This window comes from Limanda limanda, chromosome 13 (genome assembly GCF_963576545.1).
Source record: "Limanda limanda chromosome 13, fLimLim1.1, whole genome shotgun sequence".
NCBI classification, from domain to species: domain Eukaryota; kingdom Metazoa; phylum Chordata; class Actinopteri; order Pleuronectiformes; family Pleuronectidae; genus Limanda; species Limanda limanda.
Window position 1 is genome coordinate 7412244 of NC_083648.1, and position 23866 is coordinate 7436109.

Sequence of the window (23866 nt, forward strand, 5' to 3'; positions counted from 1 at the left end):
ATGTTGTAAAACAGTCAAGGCATTTAATCATTGAAATTGAGGAAGTGTAATGATTTCTTTCAATATGGAGGAGCCCTGACTAATAAAGGCATCAAAGCCGTTTAAGAAAGCTACTGAGATTTCAATGTCTATCATCCACCTACTGCAGAATGTAAATAAATTAATTGAATTTTCCGACATTGATTATATCCACAACGCTTAATAAGTCTAACGTTTTATTGAAAAACAAAAGTAATCTATGGTGTGTAATGGTTGAAATAAAGTCGCACTCATACAAACACCTTCACTCCACTGTATTTAATGGTGAACCATCATTACAAGAATAAAAAACGGCAAAGTGGGAAAGAGCGACTGCATGTTCCATCACCGTTAAGATCAAGAGCATAACATTTTATTGTCAATATAATCTGGAAATTACTGCAGTAGAAACATCAGAACAACCCGGGTGAATCTGCAACATTAGTACAACCCATATTACCAATAGTTGGGATTGTGGATGAAACCTGGATCAGTTCAAGTCAAGCAGTTCACTTGGACATTATTCAGGAAAATAAGTACACACCTAATGCACACATGAGGAAAACCCAAAACCTATTTGACTTTTACGGTCATCACTTTACTATAATGCCTCAATTATAACAATATACAGAAAAACAAACTCTTCATCACTCCAATTGTTAAAAGCATCAAAGGGAGACAAGACAAATCAGTTATACAAAATGTTCTGCAAGTTCTCGAACCACAAGAAGTACAGGCCTCGCGCCAGAGGATAAAAAATAATCTAAAGATTATTCATGAAGGGAGATGTCTCTTCTCTGCTACAGCTTTGGCTTCTAGATGTTGGACTGGCCCAGGTCGACTTTGGATGGGAGTGGCCCAGCCTCCTCCTCTGGCCCGGTGGTGGTGACGATCAGCAGGGAGGAAGCTGGATATGGAATCAGTTTCTGCTCCTTCATGAAGTCGCCATCACCATTGATGCTCAATTTCTGAGAGACAAATAAGGAAATGAATTAAATGTTGAAATACAAATAGCAAGAAAATCTACATCAACGCTAGTCCCTGAAACTGAGGCAGCTTTAGAGCTAATGGTATAAAACATTAACGCTGCTTTCTTACTAGGAATAAGGGAACGAAAAAAATAAACTTTATGAGAGAAAGCGATATAATGATTAATACTTATCCCACACGAGTACACACACCACATTTGTATAGGAGTGATTCGGTGACAAAGCTTTTTGATCCATTGAATTCTAGAGCGGTTTCCACTGTATTTTCTCTATCAAGGATTTTATGTTTTCGTTTGCATTAGCAACATCACATAAAAACTATTTGACAGATTTCCAGGAAACTTGGTGGAAGGATGTGGTATTCAGGGACACAAAAAAAACCTCAGAATCAATTATTGATCTGGATGAAGAAAGAAAAAAAATCTGTTACGTTTAGGGGTCTACATCTCTGAGTGTGTACAATTTGGTGCAAAAATCTGGAGGCGGTGAATTTATATAAAAAGGGAATTTATGCTCTCTCCTGAGTGTCATTCTAGTTCTAGAGTTACAGTAATGCACAAAGAAACTCACAGCCGGCAAAGAGGAAATCACAAATAAATAAAAGTAACACATCTGCAAAGGAACCCTTCTTACAGTGTTACAGACAGAGCCAGCCCGGGCCATTTCCTCATTTCCTCTTTATGCTGAGCTAAACAGTCTCTGCCTATTTGTACATAAACGTCAAACTATTTAAACGCCCTTAAACTATGCAAACATTTGCGTGCCCAGATGAGCGTGCATGCCAACCACAGGCTGCACAGAACTTACCTCAGCAGGTACATACTGGTCCACGGCGGTTGCCACAGTGGCACAGCAGATCCAGATCAGGACCAGCACAGACAGGACCAGAGTTGTGGTCAGGATCCACCCTGGCAGCCACGGGTTCCTGACGAGGAAGTAAAAATCACTTGTTTGTGTGGTTCCACTGAAATTACTTCTTCTCTGCATGCTCTATCATTACAATTCGAGTCGTTTCATACACATCGATCCATTTGTGGCAACAGTTAAAACACTGACCGCCACATATTGATTATATACATCTTTGAAATGGATGAAATCTTGTTTTATTGTAGAGATGCACGAAGCCTAATGATTCGCTCTCATAACGACCTCTAACCTCTCATTTGTTTCCTCGAGTCAAGGTGAACGCTTGAGACAGATGTAATGAAACAGTTTACGTTAATATCAACTGACCTTGACAGGCAGCTGAAGATGTTATATTCAACATCATAGCTGCGGTCGCCGGGCAAGTCTCTGTCCCTCTCCTGGATTAAAGTGCGGTGGTACTCTTTGTAAACTGGGCTGCTCAACGAAGGCACTAGAAAATGAGAAGTAAAAGTCACTTTCAAATCCACAAACATACAATGTTTTTTCTACTTTTATTCTTTCATTTTAAAAAGGCTGAGTGACTTTCTTAACCAGTTTATCTAGGTAGATTTCTAGTAAATAAGACTGACAATTCAAAATTCCTCATAAGGTCACTCAACTTGTTCCCCCCCACCAAAGTAAATGTGGTTCTAAAACCAGTTCTATTCCGCATCAGTGCAGCAACTCAGTGAACCAGCCAACATTTCCACCAGTATTGTAGTCAAGGATGTGTCATAAGCAGAGGGCTGTGCACAATGGAGCTCATTCCAACCTGCAGAATACAATGCACCCATTGATATCATCATTGATTGCACTAGAAAAACCCACTATAATGGGCTCGTGCTGGGATCATTTTTTGGTCTGCAAGGATGCATTTTGTTTATTTATAGGACAGGTACAGAATATCACTAGCTTTACCCCTTAAGTGGAATTGACGATAATTTGAAAGAAAGTCTTACGGCTCTTCTCTGGTTCCTCCTTAACTTCTTTTACCAGTTCAAGCTGGGAGAAAAACTTGACCTGTGGTTCACTCTGTTAAACAAAGAACAAGAATGTGTTTCAATAAGTTCCTTCATTACGTTTGCACAGTAACCGGTTTAGGCGCATTTGCATCCCGGATAGGATTAAATCACCTCCATAATTCAGTTCTATACCTGGAAAATGACGACTCTGCCATCATCAGCCTGGAGGTAGAACGTCCAAGTGGAGGTGATGATGGTGTGAGCCTGGCTCATGACATCATCCCAGAATCCTCTCACCAGAGTGAGGGGGTAGAGCATGTGAATCCGTGGCATCATGGCCTCCAACTGAAAAACAACTACTGTGAATACTATTGTTTTCAAGGGGAGATCCATACAGATAATATGCTGCTGCACTGTCTTCTCATATCACAACTAATACTCATGAATTGCAACATTTCTATTTGGTCGTTTTTCACATTAGTGACCTTTGCATTTCACCCGTATACCAATAATATCATATTACAAAAATATTATTCCACATTAATCCTCTTATTGTGAAATTTTACCTGCATACCTTTACATTCATATTATATTGTGAACTATCGTGAATATACACCTATATGTATATCTTTTTATAGTTGTACTATATATGATATAGTACACTATGGTCCATTTATATAGGAGAAATATATGTACAGCATTTTATTCTCATTCTCTCTGTATTCTACACCTGCATATAAGGATACACCAATTACAACATCTCCTTGTACTAATGAACAAATACAGTTGACAGCCCAGAGCCACTGCATGTGACTCAAGTGTATTTCAATACAAAACTATTTCAGGGTGGGGAAGTCTGTACAAATTCTGTATTCTCCATTTTCACTCTTACGCCATCTCCAATTCTCTGGTTTACCTAATTCTGACTTGTGTGCTGCTGTGCCAAATGACTTTGTGAACGTGTGTTATCTACAGAATGTTCTCTCTGGCAGAGTGTCTGATACTCGTACCTGCTCGTGCCGCTGCTCTGCAAAGGGGAGCTGACTCTGACAGCCCAGGTTGCATGCATACTGCTCATCAGACTGTGTGTAGGCTTCTCGACAGGCTGCAGGAGTAAAGTTGCACAAGTCATGATGAGAAGGGACAGATGGTGAAACAGGATTACAGACAAAGGGTGATTAGGAGCCAGCCTCCTTGTTGTGGTTGTGGTTATAATTATGTGCTGGAGTGTGTACACATCAGGCTCAACGGGTGTGTTTTGGAAAGTGTGTGTTCACAGTGGGAGCCTGACAGGACACGTGTGGTGGGATTGAGTGGTGCCAGACTCACTGGATTCACACTCGGATTTGGTCTGATTCAGATCATCGGTGTCCCGGACGAACTGGCAGATGGAGAAGAGACGGCAGCCTCGGTGACAGGCGTAGAGTTCCTCCTCCTGCAAAACAAGAGCCCGGGGGGAGGTGAGCCCGGAAGTGACTGTAAACACAGAGCAGCTCCACGAAAACAAACAGCAACTCGTTATTTTAAAGGAGACAGGTTATGCCCATTTCGCCACAGTTGAGATGGTTCCTTGGGGTCTTAATGAAATGTCTAACATGTTTTGGTCAAGGCCATGTAAGAGAGTCCCATTTGGCCTGTGACGAGGGAAGCACACGGAACCCCATTCGCAGACACCAAAGCATGATGTTTCTGACAGTGTTTTTTGGGGGGTCGGTGGACATGCCAGATACCAAAATTAACGCGTAGAAGCACTACTAATTCTCATAATATGTCCCCTTTAAAAACAAACAATGAGCCTCGCAGGCCCGGGTACGTTAGCTTCGGTTAGCTTGGGGCTAGCAGCTAGCATCGGGTTGACAGCACTCACCCGCGGGTACGTGTGCAGGCTGTACGTCAGCTCGCAGGACCGGTGGCAGGACATTCTGGTCCCCAGGACGCTGTCGAACACGTCCGCCGTGGAAGACACGCTGGACAGGAGCGCGATGAGACTAGAGACAAACACGAAGCAGGACACGGTCCCCATCTTGTCCCTGGAAAACCTAAACAAACACGGAGCCGCACTTCCGCTTATTTAATCGCTCCGTGGTCTCGCGATATTTTGCGAGAATCGCGTTTGGCTGCGTTTGAGGGCTCCCCGTAAATGTATCGATTTCACACTAACACAGTCAATAATCAATGTGGTCAGGATCCTTCCTAAGTTAAGGATTCCCTGAAGGGTAAGGAAATTGGCCTCATTGCGTCCTAACTTATGTCCTTTAACGTAGGAAACATCGAACCATCCTTTGGGAAAGGAAAGGAGCGAAAATGCCTCATGTCCTATAATGGTCTGCGACACAACCTTGTCGTTGATGTAAACATAGACACATCTATCTATCTATCTGTCTGTCTGTCTGTCTGTCTGTCTGTCTGTCTGTCTGTCTGTCTGTCTGTCTGTCTGTCTGTCTGTCTGTCTGTCTGTCTGTCTGTCTGTCTGTCTGTCCGTCCGTCCGTCCGTCCGTCCGTCCGTCCGTCCGTCCGTCCGTCCGTCCGTCCGTCCGTCCGTCCGTCCGTCCGTCCGTCCGTCCGTCCATCCATCCATCCATCCATCTATCTATCTATCTATCTATCTATCTATCTATCTATCTATCTATCTATCTATCTATCTTTCTATCTATCTATCTATCTATCTATCTATCTGTCTGTCTGTCTGTCTGTCTGTCTGTCTGTCTGTCTGTCTGTCTGTCTGTCTGTCTGTCTGTCTGTCTGTCTGTCTGTCTGTCTGTCTGTCTGTCTGTCTGTCTGTCTGTCTATCCATCCATCCATCCATCCATCATCCATCCATCCATCAATCCATCCAACATCTATCTATCCAACAGCACTTGAATGCACCACTAGCCTCATCTGTTTACTATAGCATGTGAGCCACTGTTAGCTGTTAGCTCTTATCTCTTAGCTGTTAGCTTTTAGCCAAACAGAAGAGCGAACATGAATGGGAGGAGAGAGGAAGCTTCACTTTGTAGGAGCTGATCCAAGCGTGTGAAACATTTAATTTCAAGTGGCAGCGTTAGCTCGGTGCCGCTAACAGCTGGGTTAGCATCTTCTAGCTTGAATTTAGCACTGAGCCAGACTGTGCTGTCTCTCTCTCTGTCCCCCTGAAGATGGACAAGTTCGTGGTGAAGCTCCCCAGAGGAGGACCAGCTGCGAAATCCAAAAGCAACGAGAAGGTTTACAAACAAACCACCATCGAGTCTCTGAGGGTGAGTGAAAGAACCAGTGGAACCACAGGAGACTGGTTTGTTTACTCGTGTTTACTGACGTGTGTGTGTCCTGCAGAGGGTTGTTGTGATTGAGGACATCATGAGATACAAAGCCATGTTGGAGCTTCCTGAGCAGAGCAGAGACAACCTGCTGACGGCCCTGACCGAGCTGGGCAAGAAGATCCCGTCCACACAGGTGCTCAGGTCCACCAAAATAGGTGAGAATCAAAAGATCCACATGTCCCTGGGTTCTGTTGATTATATATTGCATTCATATATCACCCTTTACAATATACACCTTCTTACAATGCTCTAAGACACTACACATGGGTTCAAAACAAATTAACCAGGAATGTAAAACACACATAATTAATCACATGTGGTAAAACCAGTTCTGATGAGGTTGGGCCTGATGCTGTTACAATTCTAGGGACACAAAACTTTCCAATACCAACACGGCCAAATATCTGCTTATCTATAAAACATAAGGAAAAAAAATCCTTACAGATTCAATAGGGCCTCTCACCATTTGGTGCTCGGGCCCTAAATATACACAAATCGATAAATATAGTACCAAACCTGGATTTGGTACCTTTTTTAAATGTAAAACATAAACACAAATTCACATCTATGCTGCACTGTTTATTCTATAAAAGCTTATATCGTCCTATAGATCGGTCAGGCTTTATTATATATGTTTTATTAGCATTTCATTTCCAGTTTGCTCAGTCAATTTAAACCCATATAATGAAAAGTCAGTTAATTCCACTGCTCTGTTACATCTCAGCTTTTTTAAATGTTTGCCTCGTACATGCCACACCTGTTACATTACACAGTTTAGCACCAAATGAAAATCTGTCTCCTCTAAGGTCACACTGTGAACAAAATGCGAAAGCATCTGGACCCTGAGGTGAGTTCAATGGCAGCAAAGGTCTACACCGACTGGAGGACGTTCGTCGAGGAGAATTCCAATAAGCCGTCTATTGAGGTGCGCTCCGACAAACAGTCCGAAGGTCTCCGGAGCAACGCCAGAAGACTAATGTCTGAGGCCCTGGAGGTCAAGGTGAGGAAGAGCAGCTCAGTGAAAGCATTTGTTTCTATTCCACTGCTCATCTGTTATCTACATCATGTACAGACTACAAAACCTAGCTCGAGTCACATTTAGTTTTCTTTCTTTTTGTTGGACATCAGAGGTAAAATCACAACAAACGCATGCAAATTGCAACTTTTTCTTTCGTATAAGAAAACGTCTTTAACTCTATCAAATAAGATCCTGCACTTCTGTATTCAGCACTGTTTAAGACTCATTAGAGTTACAGTTGAATCTAGTCCCATTATTATTATAACTCAACTCATCCCCTTTTTTCATATCACTTATTTGATTTCTAAAAACACATTTACTTTGTAGCTATTTGATCAATGGCGGATTCAGAAACATGCATATAAAGGTAAAGGTGACTGTTAAAGTAATGTATGTGTTATTGTCTCATATCTCTGGCTCCCAGGAGGATTCGGGTCTTATAGACGTCATGGAGAGAGAAGTGTTTCACCGGAGCTCCCGGCTGGTCAGCGGCTCGTACAGACGGACGGTTCGAGCGCTGGTGTTTGCCTTCAAGCACAACCCTGAGACCCGAGCTCAGGTGAAGGACAAGACATTATCAGTTAACCAGGTGGTTTCCAAATACAAGAAATAGCTGAAGAAGATGAAGACTTTGCCTCTGACTGCATTTCAAAGACTTCTGTTTTTTTTTATGCACACACAAATAGTTTTTTTAAATGTATTTTTCTTTATTTTCTGCAAAGGAAATACAAAATATTTTACATTTGTGGCACATACTCTTGCACTGTTGTTGAACTGTGCATGACTAGATATCAAGAAAATACTTTTTATTGTTATTGGGGATGATAATGTTGATCTATCGTGATCATGTACGATTTTTTTCTGTTGATAGATGCTTTGTTTTTATACTGTTGTCGACCCTTTTTATATAAAATATGATTTTAAATATCACAGCTTCATCACTGGAGTCCTTTCTTTAGCTGAATAAGACTATATGTACATTATATATATATTACTACAGCAACACCAGCCAAACAATAGCGATCACCATGAGGATAACAGCCAGAACGCAGATGCTGATGAAGACGATATCGCTCAGATCGTGAGGCCCAGTGTCCTGATGTCCTGGGTGGTCCTCGCCGCTGGTGTCAGTTTGCTGCGCCTGCTCCTCCAGACGCCGCTCCTCTGCAGTGATGAGGGAAACTGATGCTATCTTCCTTAGGGCGTCGCACTGCACTTTGTACTCTTGCAGATTCTGCTGCTTCTCGTCAGATAAATCGATGTAGAGCTTGTTCACCAGCACGGTGATGTTCTGGTATTTCTGCACGGGATCAGGAGTTACAGTTTAAGAACAACATGGTCATTGCCTTAAACCGGTATAGGGTGAATTATTGCTTATAATGGTGAGATTGTGGCTCGTCACCTGGCCGGCCGTACCACAGTTGACAAACTGAGCGAGGATCTTATAGGAGGTGGCCGTTAACTGGGCGGCACAGGTCGGGTCTCCCAGGTAGATTCTCTCCCGGTCCAGCTGAGGTAAGGACTGCTGGGGTATCAGAATGGTGAATTCTGATCTGGTACAGCTAACGTTTACAGGGACCACTTGGATTGAAGGGGGCAAAAAGACAGATGACTTTTTTTAAGATCAACATGAGAAAGAGTATTTTGTAGAGATGATGATTTCGAATTTCAGACAATAATCAAGGACGATATTACGATGAGATTTGGACAGTTAACATTCTAACAATCAGGTGAATGATGTAAATCTAAAACACAGACAAATTTGATATCGTGCTTAAAGGGATAGTTCACCCAAAAATGAAACTTCCCTCATCATTGACCCACGACTATGCCGATGGAGGAGTGGGTGGAGTGTTTGTGCGTGAACGTGGATAACAGCGGATATTTAGACTAAAAACATGTTGTAAATAGGGTTGCAAAATTCCGGGAATATATAATATAATATAAGTTGGAAACTTTCCATGGGAATTAACGGGAATTAACGGGAATATACGGGAATTAACGGGAATTAACGGGAATAAACTGGAAATGTTGTGGGTAATTTATACTAACTGTATTTACCTTGTCATATACAGACATAAATATAAACATTTTGTTTTTTCATAGGCTGATTTGAGCCCTGAGGAAACTTTGGGCACTTGACTATATGCTTCTGCATCGTTGTGTCATTCTTAACATAGGTCTTTGCACAGTATTTGCAAATGTACACAGCCTTTCCTTCTACATTGGATGAGGTGAAATGTCTCCACACATGAGATAGTGCACGTGGCATTGTTCTGTAGAATAAGATGAGAAAAAAGTTTTTAAAAAAACGCTTATGCAATGTCAGAGATATAAATAGTTAGCCAAACATTTGGAATCGTCTGTAAACATATTTTACAATTGATGGATAAATGAATGGAAATAGGCTAGATGAACAGATGAACAATACTCAATCAGCATGCTAATATATTTTCGGATGTGCACAGTGGAGGGTTGAAACTCAACATGCAGCGTGTGCTGCATTCCATACATCTTTAAAATAGAGTTTTGAATTATGTTTTTATTGCTCAGCGTTTAATTTGCGTATTATTTTTTTTTTTTCAAAATTACCAAAAGTTTCCGGAAATTTACCGGAAACTTTCCGCCCCTTTGCAACCCTAGTTGTAAATGACGACACTTTGAGTCAAATTTAAATGTTGGGGCTCCGGGCACTTGGATGACACCACAGGAGCAGTACAGAGGCATGTTATGTTTTTATGTTGCTTATTTACGTTTGAAGAGTCGGTCACCATTTACTCCCATTATATTGGATTTGGCTGCATTGCTGTTTATCCCTGGAGGACTCCCACCCCTCCATCGGCATAGTGGTGACTAGATAACGAAATAATTTTAATTTCTGGGTGAACTATCCCTTTAATCCAGTATTACCTCCAAGATAAGATGCCGTGAACCCTCTGTGAGCTTCATTTCTGTCTGTGCTGAGCACCACCAGCAGCTTGTTACCCTTGGAGATGAGAGAGGAAGGATGCTCTCTGCCACACCAGCGTCCCAGCAGGGTGTCCGTCTGACTGTCCCCATCGTAAACAGCCACCGAGTCATAGTCACACTCGTCCGATAGACCATTGCGATCCTCCAGGTCCATCACCGGGAAGAAGAGTTTGATGCGATATCCGGCCGCCAGAGTGATGCTCCAGTGGCAGTTGATGTTGTTCGGGTAGATGCTGGGGAAATGTGGGCTGCTGAAGTTGCCGCTTACAGCTGACAGGAACTGCTGGCATTCGCCTGGGAAAGGTACAGTAGATCAGACGAGTTAGCCCACTCTTTAATTTGTAATAGTCTGTTACACAGTGCTCAGTTCAGTTCCATTCTTGCCAAGAGGTAGATGAGAAGATCGATACAACTTTCAGGTGTAACAAATGTGAAGCGACAGCCTACATCCTATTAGTTTATCTCAGCACAGAGACTGGACATAAAGGAAACAGCTCATCCTGGTCACTGTGCTCGGCCGAGATCTAGGGAAGTGGCTCAATGTCCCTTGTCAACATGTAAAGACTCTTGAATGCTTCAGATTAAACTCAACATAAATACATTTTAGTCAGATGCCTCAGGACCACACCACAGAATGGAAACGATATGACTGCTCTTCAAAAGTGAAGCCTAAGCATCTGAATCGCCTCCTGGTGGCTGGCTGTAGCACTGGTCACAAACCCTGTCTCCTCCATGTTAACAGATGGAATATGGGCAAAGCTTAAAAGTCAAAATATACATGAAACTCAGGGTTCTTAGACTTCGTACAGATTGTTTCTGTCAGTTTAGGTAGTTCTTATCAAATTGATGTATATACATGTGCTCATTTCTCCCTGTAAGTTTAATAAGTTGGTATAAAAAACGGTTATAAAAGCTGAGAGAGTTTCTCGATTGGTTGTGTGTGTGTCAGTGGGACCTGGATATTATCACCACTGTGCAGACTCTGGCAACAGAAGTGTTTAAGTTCCCTTTAGCTTTAGTCAAATTAAATTCCCCCTGAAAAGTCTTTGCTGTTCTACAGATCTATAGCTTCTTCTCCCTTGGCTTTCATTCTAAATGTTCTCATCTGAACGGGTGAATGAATCAGACCTTCGTCAATAAATGTTGCTTTGTTTAAACTTCCAAGTCTGGCAAAGTTCCTCACATTGTTGCCAACTGTCCTCTTTTAATTGCCAAGTCTTGCAGTTACATAAAACAAGGCGGTACTTTGGTGTGAAGTGTTGATTAAACCTAATTAAACCGTGGTACCTGAGTAGTAGTACGCCTTGAACCCTCGCCCCCCTATGTTGAAGTCAGACTTGAAGACCACCAGAAGCTGGTTGGAGCTGGTGACTATGTTGGTAGGTTTGTCTCCCCCGCAGAATTTGCCCAGGAGCCGATGGGTGACCGTCGGGCCGTCAAACAGGGCCACAAAGTCAAAATTACATCCCTCGTTGTTTTCCAGCTGAAAGTCCAGGAAGACGAAGGTGACCACGCTGGTGTTGGACACGTGGATGGTCCAAGAGCAGTCGGCGTTGTTGCTGTACTCCTCAGGGTAGCCTGGACTGGCGATCACACCTGATAGGCCAGTGAGGACTCCACCACACATGTCTGGAGACAATAGAAGACAAACTCACAAACAGGAACAGTTCACATGATGGTCATACCTACAAGAACCTCCGGAAAGGACACTACTGGTACAGTGAAAGAATTTGGTTTAAGAGGTGGGCCAGACAACAATAAGTAGAACACTGGTGACTTAGTTTGCTGTATCTATTTATATGGTTTAGCAACAGAGTTTGTCCCCAGGGGATGAACCATAATGCCACCATGAGATTGTTGGTTGTTGTTCCGAGTGTCTATTCTAACAACTGTTACCACGACATTTAGTACATATGTATTCATGGTCCCTGGAGGATGTTCTAATGACTTGATGGTAATTTGGACACTTTCCCTCTGTGGATACTTCCTGATTTTGTTGTTGTTTGGTGCATGTTTGCTCTGTCCCGGCTCTGTTTGTCCTCGTTGGCAGTATCCTGCTGGTTGGGTGTACTCTCCGGTTCCTCTCCCCCCCCACCTACTCATCATCCTATCATCCGGCTCACCTGCTTTTGTTTAAAGGGACGGGTTTGTTCACCTCTTCTCTGGCAGAGAGTCAACTTACCTTGTGGTATTCATACTTTGGGCCGACTCAGCTTGTTGCCAGCCTGATGTTTATACGCCGGTCGGCCGGAGCCCTGACCTCTGGTCTCTGTCTGACCCTCAGTAATCCTCCACACTCAGCCTCCGGCTCCACAGCCACACAGCCCCTGCCCCCCCTCTGCAAACAACCTTCACCTGGACGCAACTCTGGACTCCTTGCCCCACGTCAACCGGCTTTATTATTATTTCATTGTATTATTGATTGGCCTCCCTGACTTGGACAATTTTGTTCAGCATGCTCTAGTGCAGTTTATTGAATCTTCTTGTTTTACCTGCTCTGTTCCTGGACTTGAGTGATCAGCTGCAATAATATACATCCTCCGACCTTTCATTAGTGCTGTCATTAGGTCATAATTTATGTTTTTTCCTATGACCAAATGCCATCAGCTAATGCTATTTTACATGCTAGCACAATAAACCTAGATGGAAATGATAAACCATGCAGCTAACCATCATCATGCTTGTGTTTGCATTGGGAGCACGATGATATTGTGTGACTTTGTATTACAAAGAGCTTTAAATGTGGCCCTCTGGTTTCTGTATAATGTTTTGATGAGACCTCTGTTGAAGTTTAAGGTCGAGCCTGGAGTTATGCTATTCCTTCCAGGAAAAGTCAGATCAAGATTCTGTCAATTAGCTTGATGTCATATTGCATCAAACGGTCTGACAAGTTACCCTTTCTGTAGCCGACGCTGAAGCCGCTGTGGGCCACGTGCCGGTCCGAATGGAAGATGATGGACATGACATTCCAAGAAGAGGTGAACTGAGGTGGGGAGATGTCACCACAAAAAGTCCCCAGAAGGTTCCCCTCGTCCTCCGATATGCCGTTGTAGATCCTGATGTAGTCGTAAGCGCAGTTGGCGTGGTACTCCAGCTCGAAGAAGTGAAAGGTGAGGAGGACGGAGGAGCCCTCGGCCACCACGATCAGCCAGGAGCAGTCTGTGTTGAAGGGGTACGGGCCGGGGAAGTTTGGGCTGGAGATGTTGCCGGATGGAGCCGCCAGGATTCCTCCACATTTGACACCTTATAATTAAAAAAGAGGTTTCAGCAGAGAGAGTAAAGATATAAAACCAAGGTTATTGCACTTATCTGTTTCAGTTTCCCTGCAACCTATAGAACCTCTGTACATGTAGTACAAGCTTAAATCTGATGAACTGCAGGTCCAACCAACTCTGCCTGCAGGATAAAGCACTCCCTTCAAGTTTTAAGCTTTGCTCCATCAAGATAACAAATAGAAAACTCACCTTTTATAGAATCCACCCGCTCCACGACCAGCAGCAAATGAACGAGCAAAGCCAGCCTGTGACTCATGTTGTTGTTATTGTTGATTCTGCTTTTGTGTCACGCCTCGGCTACGATACCACACAAGGACAGACAACGGCAGTGTCAGAGCGGAACAGGCGGCCCTGAGACATCCGCGGCGCTGCCTGCAGAGGTAACGGCACTTTGAAAAATTCATTCAAAGCCTGAACGAGGAACCTGACACCCACCCGGGCCGCGCTCTGCCCCTCTCTGCTAAATTTTAATGACTGATATCCAATGAGCATGAGTGGCTTGTCAGGACACCGTTCGGAGAGACGCTCATGCATCTTTAATGATGCGTGGCCTCACACAACGCACAGACACAACACACACACACACCCCCGAACACCAGCTGGGAGTGGAGTTGATAAAGGAGACGAGCAAGAGGACGGCCATATTTGTTGCGTGTACAAATGGCTTCATTAGAGCAACGTGATGGAGAGAAGACCCCTCAGCCTCTAATGCTGTGGAGTCAGGGGCAGAATGTTCGCTGTGTAAAAGCAGCAAAGCACGACACATCGACATCGTACTGCATCGATGAGGAAATGCACAGGCCTTGTTCGATCTGTCCAGACTGAGAACAGTGAAATCAGAACTATCTCCATTCATTATAACATGAAATGCTTCGTTGCTCAGCTGCTATACCAGGAATATAACACAGTCAATACATCTTACCAGTACAAACAAAAGCTGGATTTTAACTATTTAATTTCTAAAGCAAGGGCAGTAAATGGACCTTGATAATATGTTGTCATATATCATTATTTGCAGAAATCAGTGTGGGCAGCCTGGTGGAACAGGTGGTGCTTCAAAGCCACTGTGTACCACCTTGTACTCCATAGTCCAAAGACACACAGACCGGTGCTACGTTAATCGGAGGCTCTAATTAACTGTGAATGTGAAAGTGGACGGCTGTTTCACCTTCAGGCTGTGGCCACTGGGGAGAAACCTGCCATGACTGTGGCTGGAGGTGTGGTGCAGGACAACTCTCCATGTGGCCCGTGCTCCTTCAAGACCGTCCTGCGCCAAGCATGTCACACACACCCTGTGACCCTTCAAGGTTAAGGGGTGTATATAAGGGGATGGATGGATGGAGATAATGTCCTCAAATTCTATTTAATGCAATATATCAACACAATAGCAGAACAATAGTCCATTAAAAGCAGCCACCTTGCATTTTGATATTACTATTATTAAAGCCTTAGCAGTTTATTGTACCAGAATATCAGTGTTTTCTAAAACCCTAGAGATTCAAAGCTGCAGTTTGATCATCATCAACATGATCACATGGGCTTAGAACCCATCAGAGTTCTAATGCTGTATGATGAATTAACTGTGAAAGCAAGAATATGTTTTGCACACAAATCCTGCAGCTGTCTAATAAACGTAGATCTTAGAAAACAGTGGAGCTCAATGAAATAAAACTGGCTTGAAAAATAAAGTCTCATAAACCTGCGATCAAATGATTTATTCTTCATTTAAATTTCAGATGTCTCATTACAGATTACAGACTAATTATTGACAGTAGATTGACTGCGTTATGAATCCTTAGAAAGGTCGTCTCTACCAAACACAATATCTTGTAATGCAAACTTTGTTTACTCTCTGGTTTCTCCCTCCCAGAGGAATAAGTATTTGCAGACAGATTTTTGTTATTTTTTGCCAAATGCCAATCACATCCTGTGGTTCACCCCTTCAGCTTCACAGCGGAACAGAGCCGACACATGTAGACAGCAATAATCCCATATGAGTGAAGTGTATTAAAGACTTGGAGATAAAGTGCTCTTAGTAAAAGCCTATTCTGCAAATAAACGTTTGCTATTGCAGCACTTCTGTGAAGGCAGGGCTTTTAGAGTGAATACCTAATGGCTTCAGTGAACAACAGCTAGTACCCAAGGAAACCTACTAGATGGCGCTGTTGCACTGCGAAAACCCTATGCAAAATCTCCAACAGGGTTTAAAAAGTCATGCTGTGCTCTTAGCTGAAAAAAGGAAAAAAAAAGAAAAATAAGAATGTGATTAAAATCAGTCAAGTGTTTTTCACACAGTGGTTCCTGGAACTGAAATGAACCGCTCTGCCTTTGAATTTTAATTCTGTCCTCTCTGAAAGCTTGTCATTGTTCAAGGATGTGGATACTGGGCAGCACTGAAATGTGTTTCAGAGAGATAGCGTTTGTTTAGAGCAATTAAATGACCTATTAGCGGGTAAATACTCAAAAAACTAAACAAGGTTGAAATTGTTGGGCAATTGCACGATAATTAAGGGAAAATCAGTCAAACAAAGAGCTGCCTTTTGACCTGGGATATATCCTGGAATTGAATTTCATGATTTTGGTCCAAAAACACATAAAATGAGTGTTAAATCCGTAATAATTCATCAGAACCTTAGTGGGATTTAACTGGTTGGCAGGCGAGAACAGTGCCTGCATATTATCTTTTGATCAAAATGGCTAGAAGGCAAAACTATGTCAGTGTTGATCTTTTTGTATAATATCTTTAAATAAAAGGCAATCTGCTGCAACAATGTTCACATCACATGTCATTATGTGAGATTCTGCTGTGGGTCGGTAAGTGCTCACTCTGATGAGCGTTCTCCGAAGCCCCAGCATTCGGGAGGAAATGAGATAAATAAGCACACACACTGTGTCATAGGGAAATTATAGGTTAATGTTTCCTACACAGCTTCAGAGAACATCCCTCTGCCTTTTCCATGTGCATCCAATTCTATATGATGTTGCCGTGATTTGTCTTTGAATATTTTTCAATGCATTGTTGTGTCTTTGCAGAAATGCTGCTTGTCAGTTAGATGTGCACAACAACAGATTGTTTCATCCGTATTGTTTGCACATCGGCAGTCGAAATCCAGTTTCTGCAGGCTGCACCAAAAGCTCATTTTCTAACAAAGAGCTTTACTTGGAGTATTTAGCATTAATCAAATTGTCACGGTAGTGGTGGAAATGTTTATGCAGTGCTGGACCAGCCAAACTGAATGAGTACTGAGGAAACATTGTTACAACCTTGTATTCCCAGCTGGTGCTCACTACCAGCCAGAAATGCTTTTTTTCCTTCCTCCCTCGCAGTGATTTTGTTAACATTTCCTCTTTGCTGCTTTGTTGCATTTCCACCCGCTCTGTACCAAGGACGATATTGATATATCATTGCACTGCCAATTCAGGGAGCTCACAGATTGGATTATGGACCATAATGAGCTAAGCCTCTCTTTATAGTTATGGGGCAATGAAATCCGTTATTCAGGTTAAGAAACAGGAAAGAGAAAAGATCGACTTCTCTGACTGTCACACCTGCTACCTTCCCTCCATAGCGATGTTGCTGGTTGTTTTTGAGATTTATTCAAATTTAATTACAAACAGAGTGAAATTGAACCAAAAGCATGCCTTAAAAATGACGACAGAAGCAATTTAAAACACAAGGAATGAGAAGTGCCTGTGCTCAGAGGCTTAAAAAGCTGTGGAGCTGCAGCTCTTCAGCTGTGCAGCCTCCACTAATATTGTTCATTACGGCTAGAACTGTGTTTTTTTCTGCCTTGTCAAACAAAAAAGGGCCTTTGCAATATTTATTTACATTTACTTAATGTTCTTTTTGCTTTAAAAGCTCTTTTAATGTTTCAATGCTCTTTTGCCATCATTTTTTCTGGGGCTCAGTAAAACAAGAATACCTAGTATCATGTCACATAATCATAATAAATAATCTATTAGCATTACTGATAGAAGATACATCATGGAATTATAGTTACTAATCAAAGTGTGTGTGATTTCATCAGAGTGAAAAATCTGAGCCAACATGTAGAAGGTTACATTCCATCTGTGGCTCTGCACCTTTTTTGCTATGTTGGATTTACGGTGGCTGACAAGGCCAAACACTGGAACTCGCCAACACATTTCTACTGGACTGCATTTTCAGAAACATGAATCCACCTGCCAAAACCCCAATAAATACACAACAGTGTAAATGTTACTGCGAATTAAAACTGCAGCAAGGAGTCATTAGAAATAAGTCAACGATAAATACAAATAATGCAAAGAACAAACAATAAAAACACACCGTCCTGAAAAAATGCATCAGATGGATGAAATGCAGCATGTCAACACAACAGAAAATGTCCAGGCCACTAGGGGAAGCACTGAGTGGAACAGCTTGAGGTTTTGACCCAGAAATAGAGACCTTTAAAGTCCTCGATTGAGAATTTAATACTGTTTAAAATTTTTACCTTCGATTAATATTTGCATCCACACAAAACCAGAATATTCTTTAACCCTGGAGAAGGTTTGCAACAAATATAAGCAATATTACATTTATTTGGTCATATTTATCAGATATCATTTGTTGAGTTTTGTGGGTCTATGCAGCAAACATACCTGTCTTGGATCACACGTTACAGATGCTTTTATCTCTGTATATTTCAGTGTGAGAAGGGAACAACTTGTAGTTATTAGGGAAAATGTTTCCTATTATAAGCAAAAAATCTTGAAAGATTTGTGTTTGTGTGGTTTGTTTTGATCCTGCTGCTTTGCTTTGGGACCACAGGGGGGGGGGGGGTGACCAGAAAATGATAATGGGATAAACATGTTGATATTGATATTGATAATTGTGTCACTTTGTGGTTTTATTCAGACAATCACAAACACTTTGCAAAACAGCAAAACGTTTGACAAATCTGAGGTTGATCCATTATGTGCTTGAACATTGCACAAGAATTATATCTCTGTGGGACATTTGTTATATTGCTATTGATAAAAATGTAACTTACGATAATGATTGATATTTTTTATTCCTCCCCGGGGAATCGACAATTCAGTATTTTGTTGTTTTCTTCGTTTAGTGCACTTCATTAGCCGCCGTGCTAACAGTCCAATAACGCTACTTCAGGAACTCTTTGTGGAGGAAGAAGACTTGTGTTGTCGGAGAAGAATCTTAAGCAAACGTTCTCCAGTCTGAGACGTGGGACTGGAACTTGATGTGTGTTGACTCTTTGCAAACAGATGCCAAGCAAAGGTAAGTGTTTACTGCTTGTGCAAAGTGTTTGGAGTCAGATTTTCTGTTGTTGCTCTTGTGTTGCTGCGATTTGTCTGTTTAATTATGAAGTAGCTACTTTGCCCTACCGGCTGAGCACATTCATCTTCAGTCCGACACGTGTATTATGAGCTTTTATGCTGTGTAAGAAAGTGAAGAATAACTTGGATAGTTTGGGCCCCATTTGTCTTCATAAGGTGCCATGTTTTTTTGTGTGGGTTTCCTATTGCCGCATTGTGCACCTGGGTTTCTGATATATGACGGGATTGTGTTGCTGTAGGGATACACACATGATTGTTGTCGTGCACACCAGCCTCCACTTGATGATTTCCCTGCAACATGCACAAGTAATTGGAAGCTCAACATAGCTCTTGTTACACAGGATGACTGGTTTGTTGTTGCTATAAAATTGTTAATAATTACACATACCTTCTCATAGAGGAACCGGTTTTCTCGTCCATGAACGTTTGTGATGTGTGAAGTAACGTTAAAATGGCATCATGGACGCTGATTAGGCTTCAGCACCTCCTACAGGCGAGAAATTGGAACTGCTAGGCAAAAAATAGTTGATGCCACAAATCAATACAAATTTGCATTGTCATTTGATTGAATATTGTAGAGTAACATTTGAAAAGAAGCATGGTGCAAGTTCTAATACCCGTCCGTTGGAACCTTTTTATAATGGTTCATGTTTACAACATTCAGTGCAAACTCTGTGTAACCTGACACGATGTAGAACATGACTTTAATAACATTAAGCATGATATGAAAGGATCAGGGATTTTAACGGTAGTGATAATAGGTTAGATATGTTTCAAATCCTCAACTTTATTAATTAAGAGCTGTTCAGTTGTGTTGAGCTCAAAGTGAAACCTCTTCTTTTAAAGTTATAATAAATGGATGAATAGAACGGTTCACTTATGGCCCTGATACCTGCTGTAGTTTAAAATGTTCTGAAACTGGTATAAATCCTTTTATTCCATTCGAATGAATTCAGAATTATTAATGTTGTGCTGCTGCGCTGGATTTACCATGACGTCATCATTCACTCTCTCAGCACCTCCAGCTCTGATCGATTCCCTGCGTCCCTGAACAGTGTGATGCTGCTGGGAGCTGTGGGACGTGTGACGCAGGAAGTTTGAAATGAGTTTGGAAGCTGGTCAGCAGCTTGTACAGAGACACTGAGACTGAGGGTTTTTACAACTCATCGAATGAATCGCCTGCTGTCTCACAGATTGCAATGTAAACAAGAGAATTGCCCATCTCACTTTTTAAAGTGTGTGAAACGTGTCTTGCAGGTATTATATTGGCTGACACTATGAGTTAAGTTTGGCATTCCTCTGTCAATGCACTCGTCTCATTAACAGAAAAATTGTGCCATGTTTTTGTCACGACAGCCTGCGAGATGAGATGGATTGATGGGTTTGGAAAGGATTGTTGCTCTTTCCCCTTTTTGCCCACTTTAAATCGGCTCTCTTGAATATTGCATATCTTTGACAGGGGCTGTTTTTCTCGCATACAGCCCATGTAATATTTCCCCCTTGAAATATTAATTCAAGGGAAGTTCAACATGGCTCTTGATGCACAAAGGGCAGCAGCATTTTCTCCACACACTCAATACCGAGTAAATAATTAGGGAAATAGTGCAATTAAACTCAAAAGCAAAAGGTTCAAGCAGTGGCTTTTTTTTCTTCTGGCTCGGTATTGATGCCTCTCTTCACGGGAGACGTTTATTATCATCATGTGGAGAACGATGATGTCAACCCTTTACCCAGAGTGTGTGAAAAATCTGTGTAAATATTCCTTGTTTCTCCTCAGCACAATGCTATAAACAAATAGCAACCTGTCTATTAAGAACAGAAGCCACATTTTAAACCCCGATCCTCTCACATTGATTGACAGGCCCTGTATTGCAGACACCAGAGAAGAGTCTAATGTGCTCTGAGGCACTTTTATTATTCATCGTTTCAGATTTGCTAATTATGCGGATGATTCCGAATGGCACAGTTTGAGATGCACTTTTCATTAGTGACAATTGAAGTGTTTCTGTGTAATAATGGTAATAATAACAAAAGATATATCGCAGCTTTCCGCGGCAAGAGCCCATAAAAGTACAACATCAAAACAAGAACCTTAAATCAATCCCGACCGAACCATCTAGACAGCTGCGTCGTATTGGGCAAAAAAAAAAGAAGGTGTCAACGATTTTAATTAATCATTCACATAGCGATGCTGCAGTGTAAATGCTCCAGATAACAGAAACTCAAAGAGCGGAGAGAAGAGCTCCCTGGCACGTAAACAGAGTACAATCATGACCCTTAGCAAGAGCACTTGATTAAGCCGTTTTAGTGGGTGCTAAACATCTGACTCATCGTGGATCAGTGGTATCAGAAGATTGCTCTTGCTGTGATCTTGCATGAATATTCACAAAAATAATTAAAAGACCGTACTGATGAAGTGGATGGGGACAGGCATCAGTGACACAAACAGCTCAGCTACTTGACGGCAGATGGGAGGTTAGAGACTTGCAAAACATCACTTGACATTCGGCGTTTCTGTCAAATGTTCAGAGTTGAAAAGTGCTGCAGTCGTTCAGTTTTAGCATGTTCACATATCCAGAATGTCCTCCTGAAAAAGATCAGCGCCGGTCGTTGCAGGAAATGTCCAAAACCGACATTAAGTACGAGAGTGAAGTCGTCCAGCGGCTGTGGGATTTATGACTCTTGTCCTCCGGGAACAAGGCAGGAAATGTTGGGTTGTTACCGAGCCACGAAGTCCATTGAGGGAGAAGGTCGATGTGGTCGGGTTCCTGCTGACACTCAATAACAGTTTGCTTTAGCCACCACAATTCTTCCCTAACTGTTTTTCCCTTAGTCTAACCAGGTCGCTTTAGCACACAATATCTACAATTACCAGAGAAAGTGACAAATACGTCAAATCAGAAAACATCTTCATCTTAAATACAGATCCTAAATATAAGTGCCTTACACAAGCCGTTCTCATGCTTAGAAGGATATATTGAAATCCAGTATCCTGCACTTTCTGTAAAGATGGACAACATGTTTCAACTTCCACTTAAAAAAATGAAGCCATTGATCCTTTGCTCACACCTTGAATAGTCTGCCGACCCCCACCCCATTTGATATGACTCTTTGTACTCAACCTGACCCAGGAATAGGGGGCTGATCAGCTGAGCATGCAGAGACGCAGGCAGCAAACAAATTATATTACACCCCACTTCTTTATCTATTTTATTTTATTTTATTTATTTTTATTACCTTATTATTTTATTATTGTTATTGTTTATTATTTATTTATTTATCTATTTTTGTATGTCGTGTTATCTAAAACCGATCTGGTATATTATACTGTTGTTGAAATGTTTGAAGATCTCTGGGATGGGTGGGATGGGCATGGGGTTATACAAAATACAAATGAAACTGTCTTTGATTGTATTGTCTACTGCAAATGTGAAATCAATAAAAATGTTTGTAAAAAAAAAAAAAAAAAAAAAAATGAAGCAAAATATCCCTGGTTGTGGGTCATGGAGTCATGTCCTATCTGCTAATACTGCATCTAGCCACCAGGGGGCAATAATGATGATTTGGCTTCACTTTTGATGAGCTGTCATATCGTCCTTCTTTCTATTTGCATTGCAAAACCAGTTTGACCAGCGTAGAGCCCGACCGGGGCCACGCTGCCGCTGTTCCCTCTGAACATTTCACACAATGTCGCATTACATCTGACAAAACAAGATGGTACGAAACACAGAGCGGCCCAATTATTCTGTGACACTTCTCTCTGTAATATCAGACGCTGCTTTGTGCAAGGGAGTGAAGAAGTGCAAACCCCCTCAGATCCTCGCCCGCGTCGATGGCAAAAACAAAATGTGTGTGTTTGTTTGAGATACCAATTCAAAGTACTCTTGAGGAATAATCCGCCCTGCATGAATAAACAGTCGGAGATAATCAACCCCTCGCTGAGAGCCAATGAAAATCCTTCCCGGGACTCATTTGGAAATTATGCCCAGCAGTACATTACCAGTTTGGAGGACAACAGCAGCATCGAAGACGGAGGGTAAGCAGCTATTGGCTACTTACACTCCCGGGATGCATAATGGAAAATTACTGTGATTAATAGGGCTCTAATTAAATAGTCCCACCCCCCCAAACATCAACAGTAATATCTTTGCGGAATAAAACTGTAAATAGAAGTTATTATTTGCTCTTTCTCCCATGTTATTGCTCCTGTGTTGTTCATTCCGTGGATCTCAGTGTTGCAGGTTGGATTGTCGATGCCTCTCATGAGATATTATCATTACTCCCAATGTCACGACTTGAATGCGGACTGATGGGAGCGGGTTTGTGTGTTTATGTGCGTACACAGGTTTTTTTTTTCATGCGGCGTTCCCTCATCTATCAGTCGGCCGCCCTCCTCTGATGGCCACTGAAGCTCCATTAGTACCCACAGTCCTGATTGATGTCGCACAATATCGCGTTGGAAGGCCGGGATTGTTGTTCTGAACCAGCTACACGCTTATTACAACACGTCCTCACCACAGGAAAGGGGGGAATACGCTATGCTGATGTCGAGAGGCCCCCCCCCGATTTGCATTGATGTCGAGCTCAGCAAATGTCTCGAATTGGTTTTTCTTTTTCGGGAGTTGCTTTGCAAACCTCTCACGTTTCCCTGAGTGAGATTGTGTTTGAAAACAGGGCAGTTCAGGTAATAAGTTGTTTCTTGAATGAATTTGAAGAATCAGCCCTTTCATGCGGAGCGGTCGTGGACTGTGACGAACAGACTGTACCAGCTCCGTCTGATTCACAGGATTCAGAAGCGCTGAGTGGTTTCGTTTGATCTCGTCCGTTGATTCCAAAAGTGCAAACGTGTCTGATTGGATGGATTTGAGTTGTCGTTATTTGGAAGCTGTGATTTTTGAGGTCCACTGCACTTCTGATTTCACGCAAAAAGCTGAAACAACAAATGAAAAGCAGTAACCTGGAAGCCCATTGATAAAACAATCAAATGTTCAATGTCTGTGTGAAACATCCTTGATCAGTTGCCATAGTAGGTGTGGTTAAAATGAAAAGTACACATTAGACACGTTATAAAATCAGGCATTGATCTGGTTTCCTGATTAAAGAGCTACTG

General features: G+C 42.1%; 3 protein-coding genes across 3 annotated transcripts; 1 reads left to right on the forward strand and 2 right to left on the reverse strand.

The window, feature by feature from the left end:
• Nucleotides 1-282: 282 nt before the first annotated feature.
• On the reverse strand, nucleotides 283-4934 carry tmem59 (transmembrane protein 59). The gene is made up of 8 exons (XM_061083837.1): nucleotides 4743-4934; nucleotides 4205-4310; nucleotides 3886-3980; nucleotides 3068-3220; nucleotides 2873-2945; nucleotides 2241-2364; nucleotides 1815-1932; nucleotides 283-986 (listed from the first exon to the last, which is right to left on the reverse strand). The coding sequence occupies exons 1-8, from the start codon at nucleotides 4896-4898 to the stop codon at nucleotides 834-836; spliced, it is 978 nt and encodes a 325-aa protein (XP_060939820.1). The 5' UTR covers nucleotides 4899-4934; the 3' UTR covers nucleotides 283-833.
• An 827-nt stretch (nucleotides 4935-5761) lies between these two features.
• tceanc2 (transcription elongation factor A (SII) N-terminal and central domain containing 2) lies at nucleotides 5762-8057 on the forward strand. Its single transcript, XM_061084803.1, has 4 exons — nucleotides 5762-6111; nucleotides 6188-6329; nucleotides 6981-7174; nucleotides 7617-8057. The coding sequence occupies exons 1-4, from the start codon at nucleotides 6013-6015 to the stop codon at nucleotides 7803-7805; spliced, it is 624 nt and encodes a 207-aa protein (XP_060940786.1). The 5' UTR covers nucleotides 5762-6012; the 3' UTR covers nucleotides 7806-8057.
• A 129-nt stretch (nucleotides 8058-8186) lies between these two features.
• Nucleotides 8187-13693, reverse strand: cdcp2 (CUB domain containing protein 2). Its single transcript, XM_061084802.1, has 6 exons — nucleotides 13627-13693; nucleotides 13058-13405; nucleotides 11450-11791; nucleotides 10103-10456; nucleotides 8595-8773; nucleotides 8187-8492 (listed from the first exon to the last, which is right to left on the reverse strand). The coding sequence occupies exons 1-6, from the start codon at nucleotides 13691-13693 to the stop codon at nucleotides 8187-8189; spliced, it is 1596 nt and encodes a 531-aa protein (XP_060940785.1).
• Between the last annotated feature and the right edge of the window lie 10173 nt (nucleotides 13694-23866).

Coding starts and splice junctions, on each gene's coding strand:
- tmem59 (XM_061083837.1), bottom strand. CDS start 4,898: ATGGGGACCGTGTCCTGCTTCGTGTTTGTCTCTAGTCTCATCGCGCTC. Junction 2,946..3,067: donor GCAGAGTCGTCATTTTCCAG/GTATAGAACTGA, acceptor TTTGTTTAACAG/AGTGAACCACAGGTCAAGTT. Junction 2,365..2,872: donor GGAGGAACCAGAGAAGAGCC/GTAAGACTTTCT, acceptor CTCATTTTCTAG/TGCCTTCGTTGAGCAGCCCA.
- tceanc2 (XM_061084803.1), top strand. CDS start 6,013: ATGGACAAGTTCGTGGTGAAGCTCCCCAGAGGAGGACCAGCTGCGAAA. Junction 6,112..6,187: donor CCACCATCGAGTCTCTGAGG/GTGAGTGAAAGA, acceptor TGTGTCCTGCAG/AGGGTTGTTGTGATTGAGGA. Junction 6,330..6,980: donor GCTCAGGTCCACCAAAATAG/GTGAGAATCAAA, acceptor GTCTCCTCTAAG/GTCACACTGTGAACAAAATG.
- cdcp2 (XM_061084802.1), bottom strand. CDS start 13,693: ATGAGTCACAGGCTGGCTTTGCTCGTTCATTTGCTGCTGGTCGTGGAG. Junction 11,792..13,057: donor CAGCGTCGGCTACAGAAAGG/GTAACTTGTCAG, acceptor TATTGTCTCCAG/ACATGTGTGGTGGAGTCCTC. Junction 10,457..11,449: donor CAAGGCGTACTACTACTCAG/GTACCACGGTTT, acceptor TACCTTTCCCAG/GCGAATGCCAGCAGTTCCTG.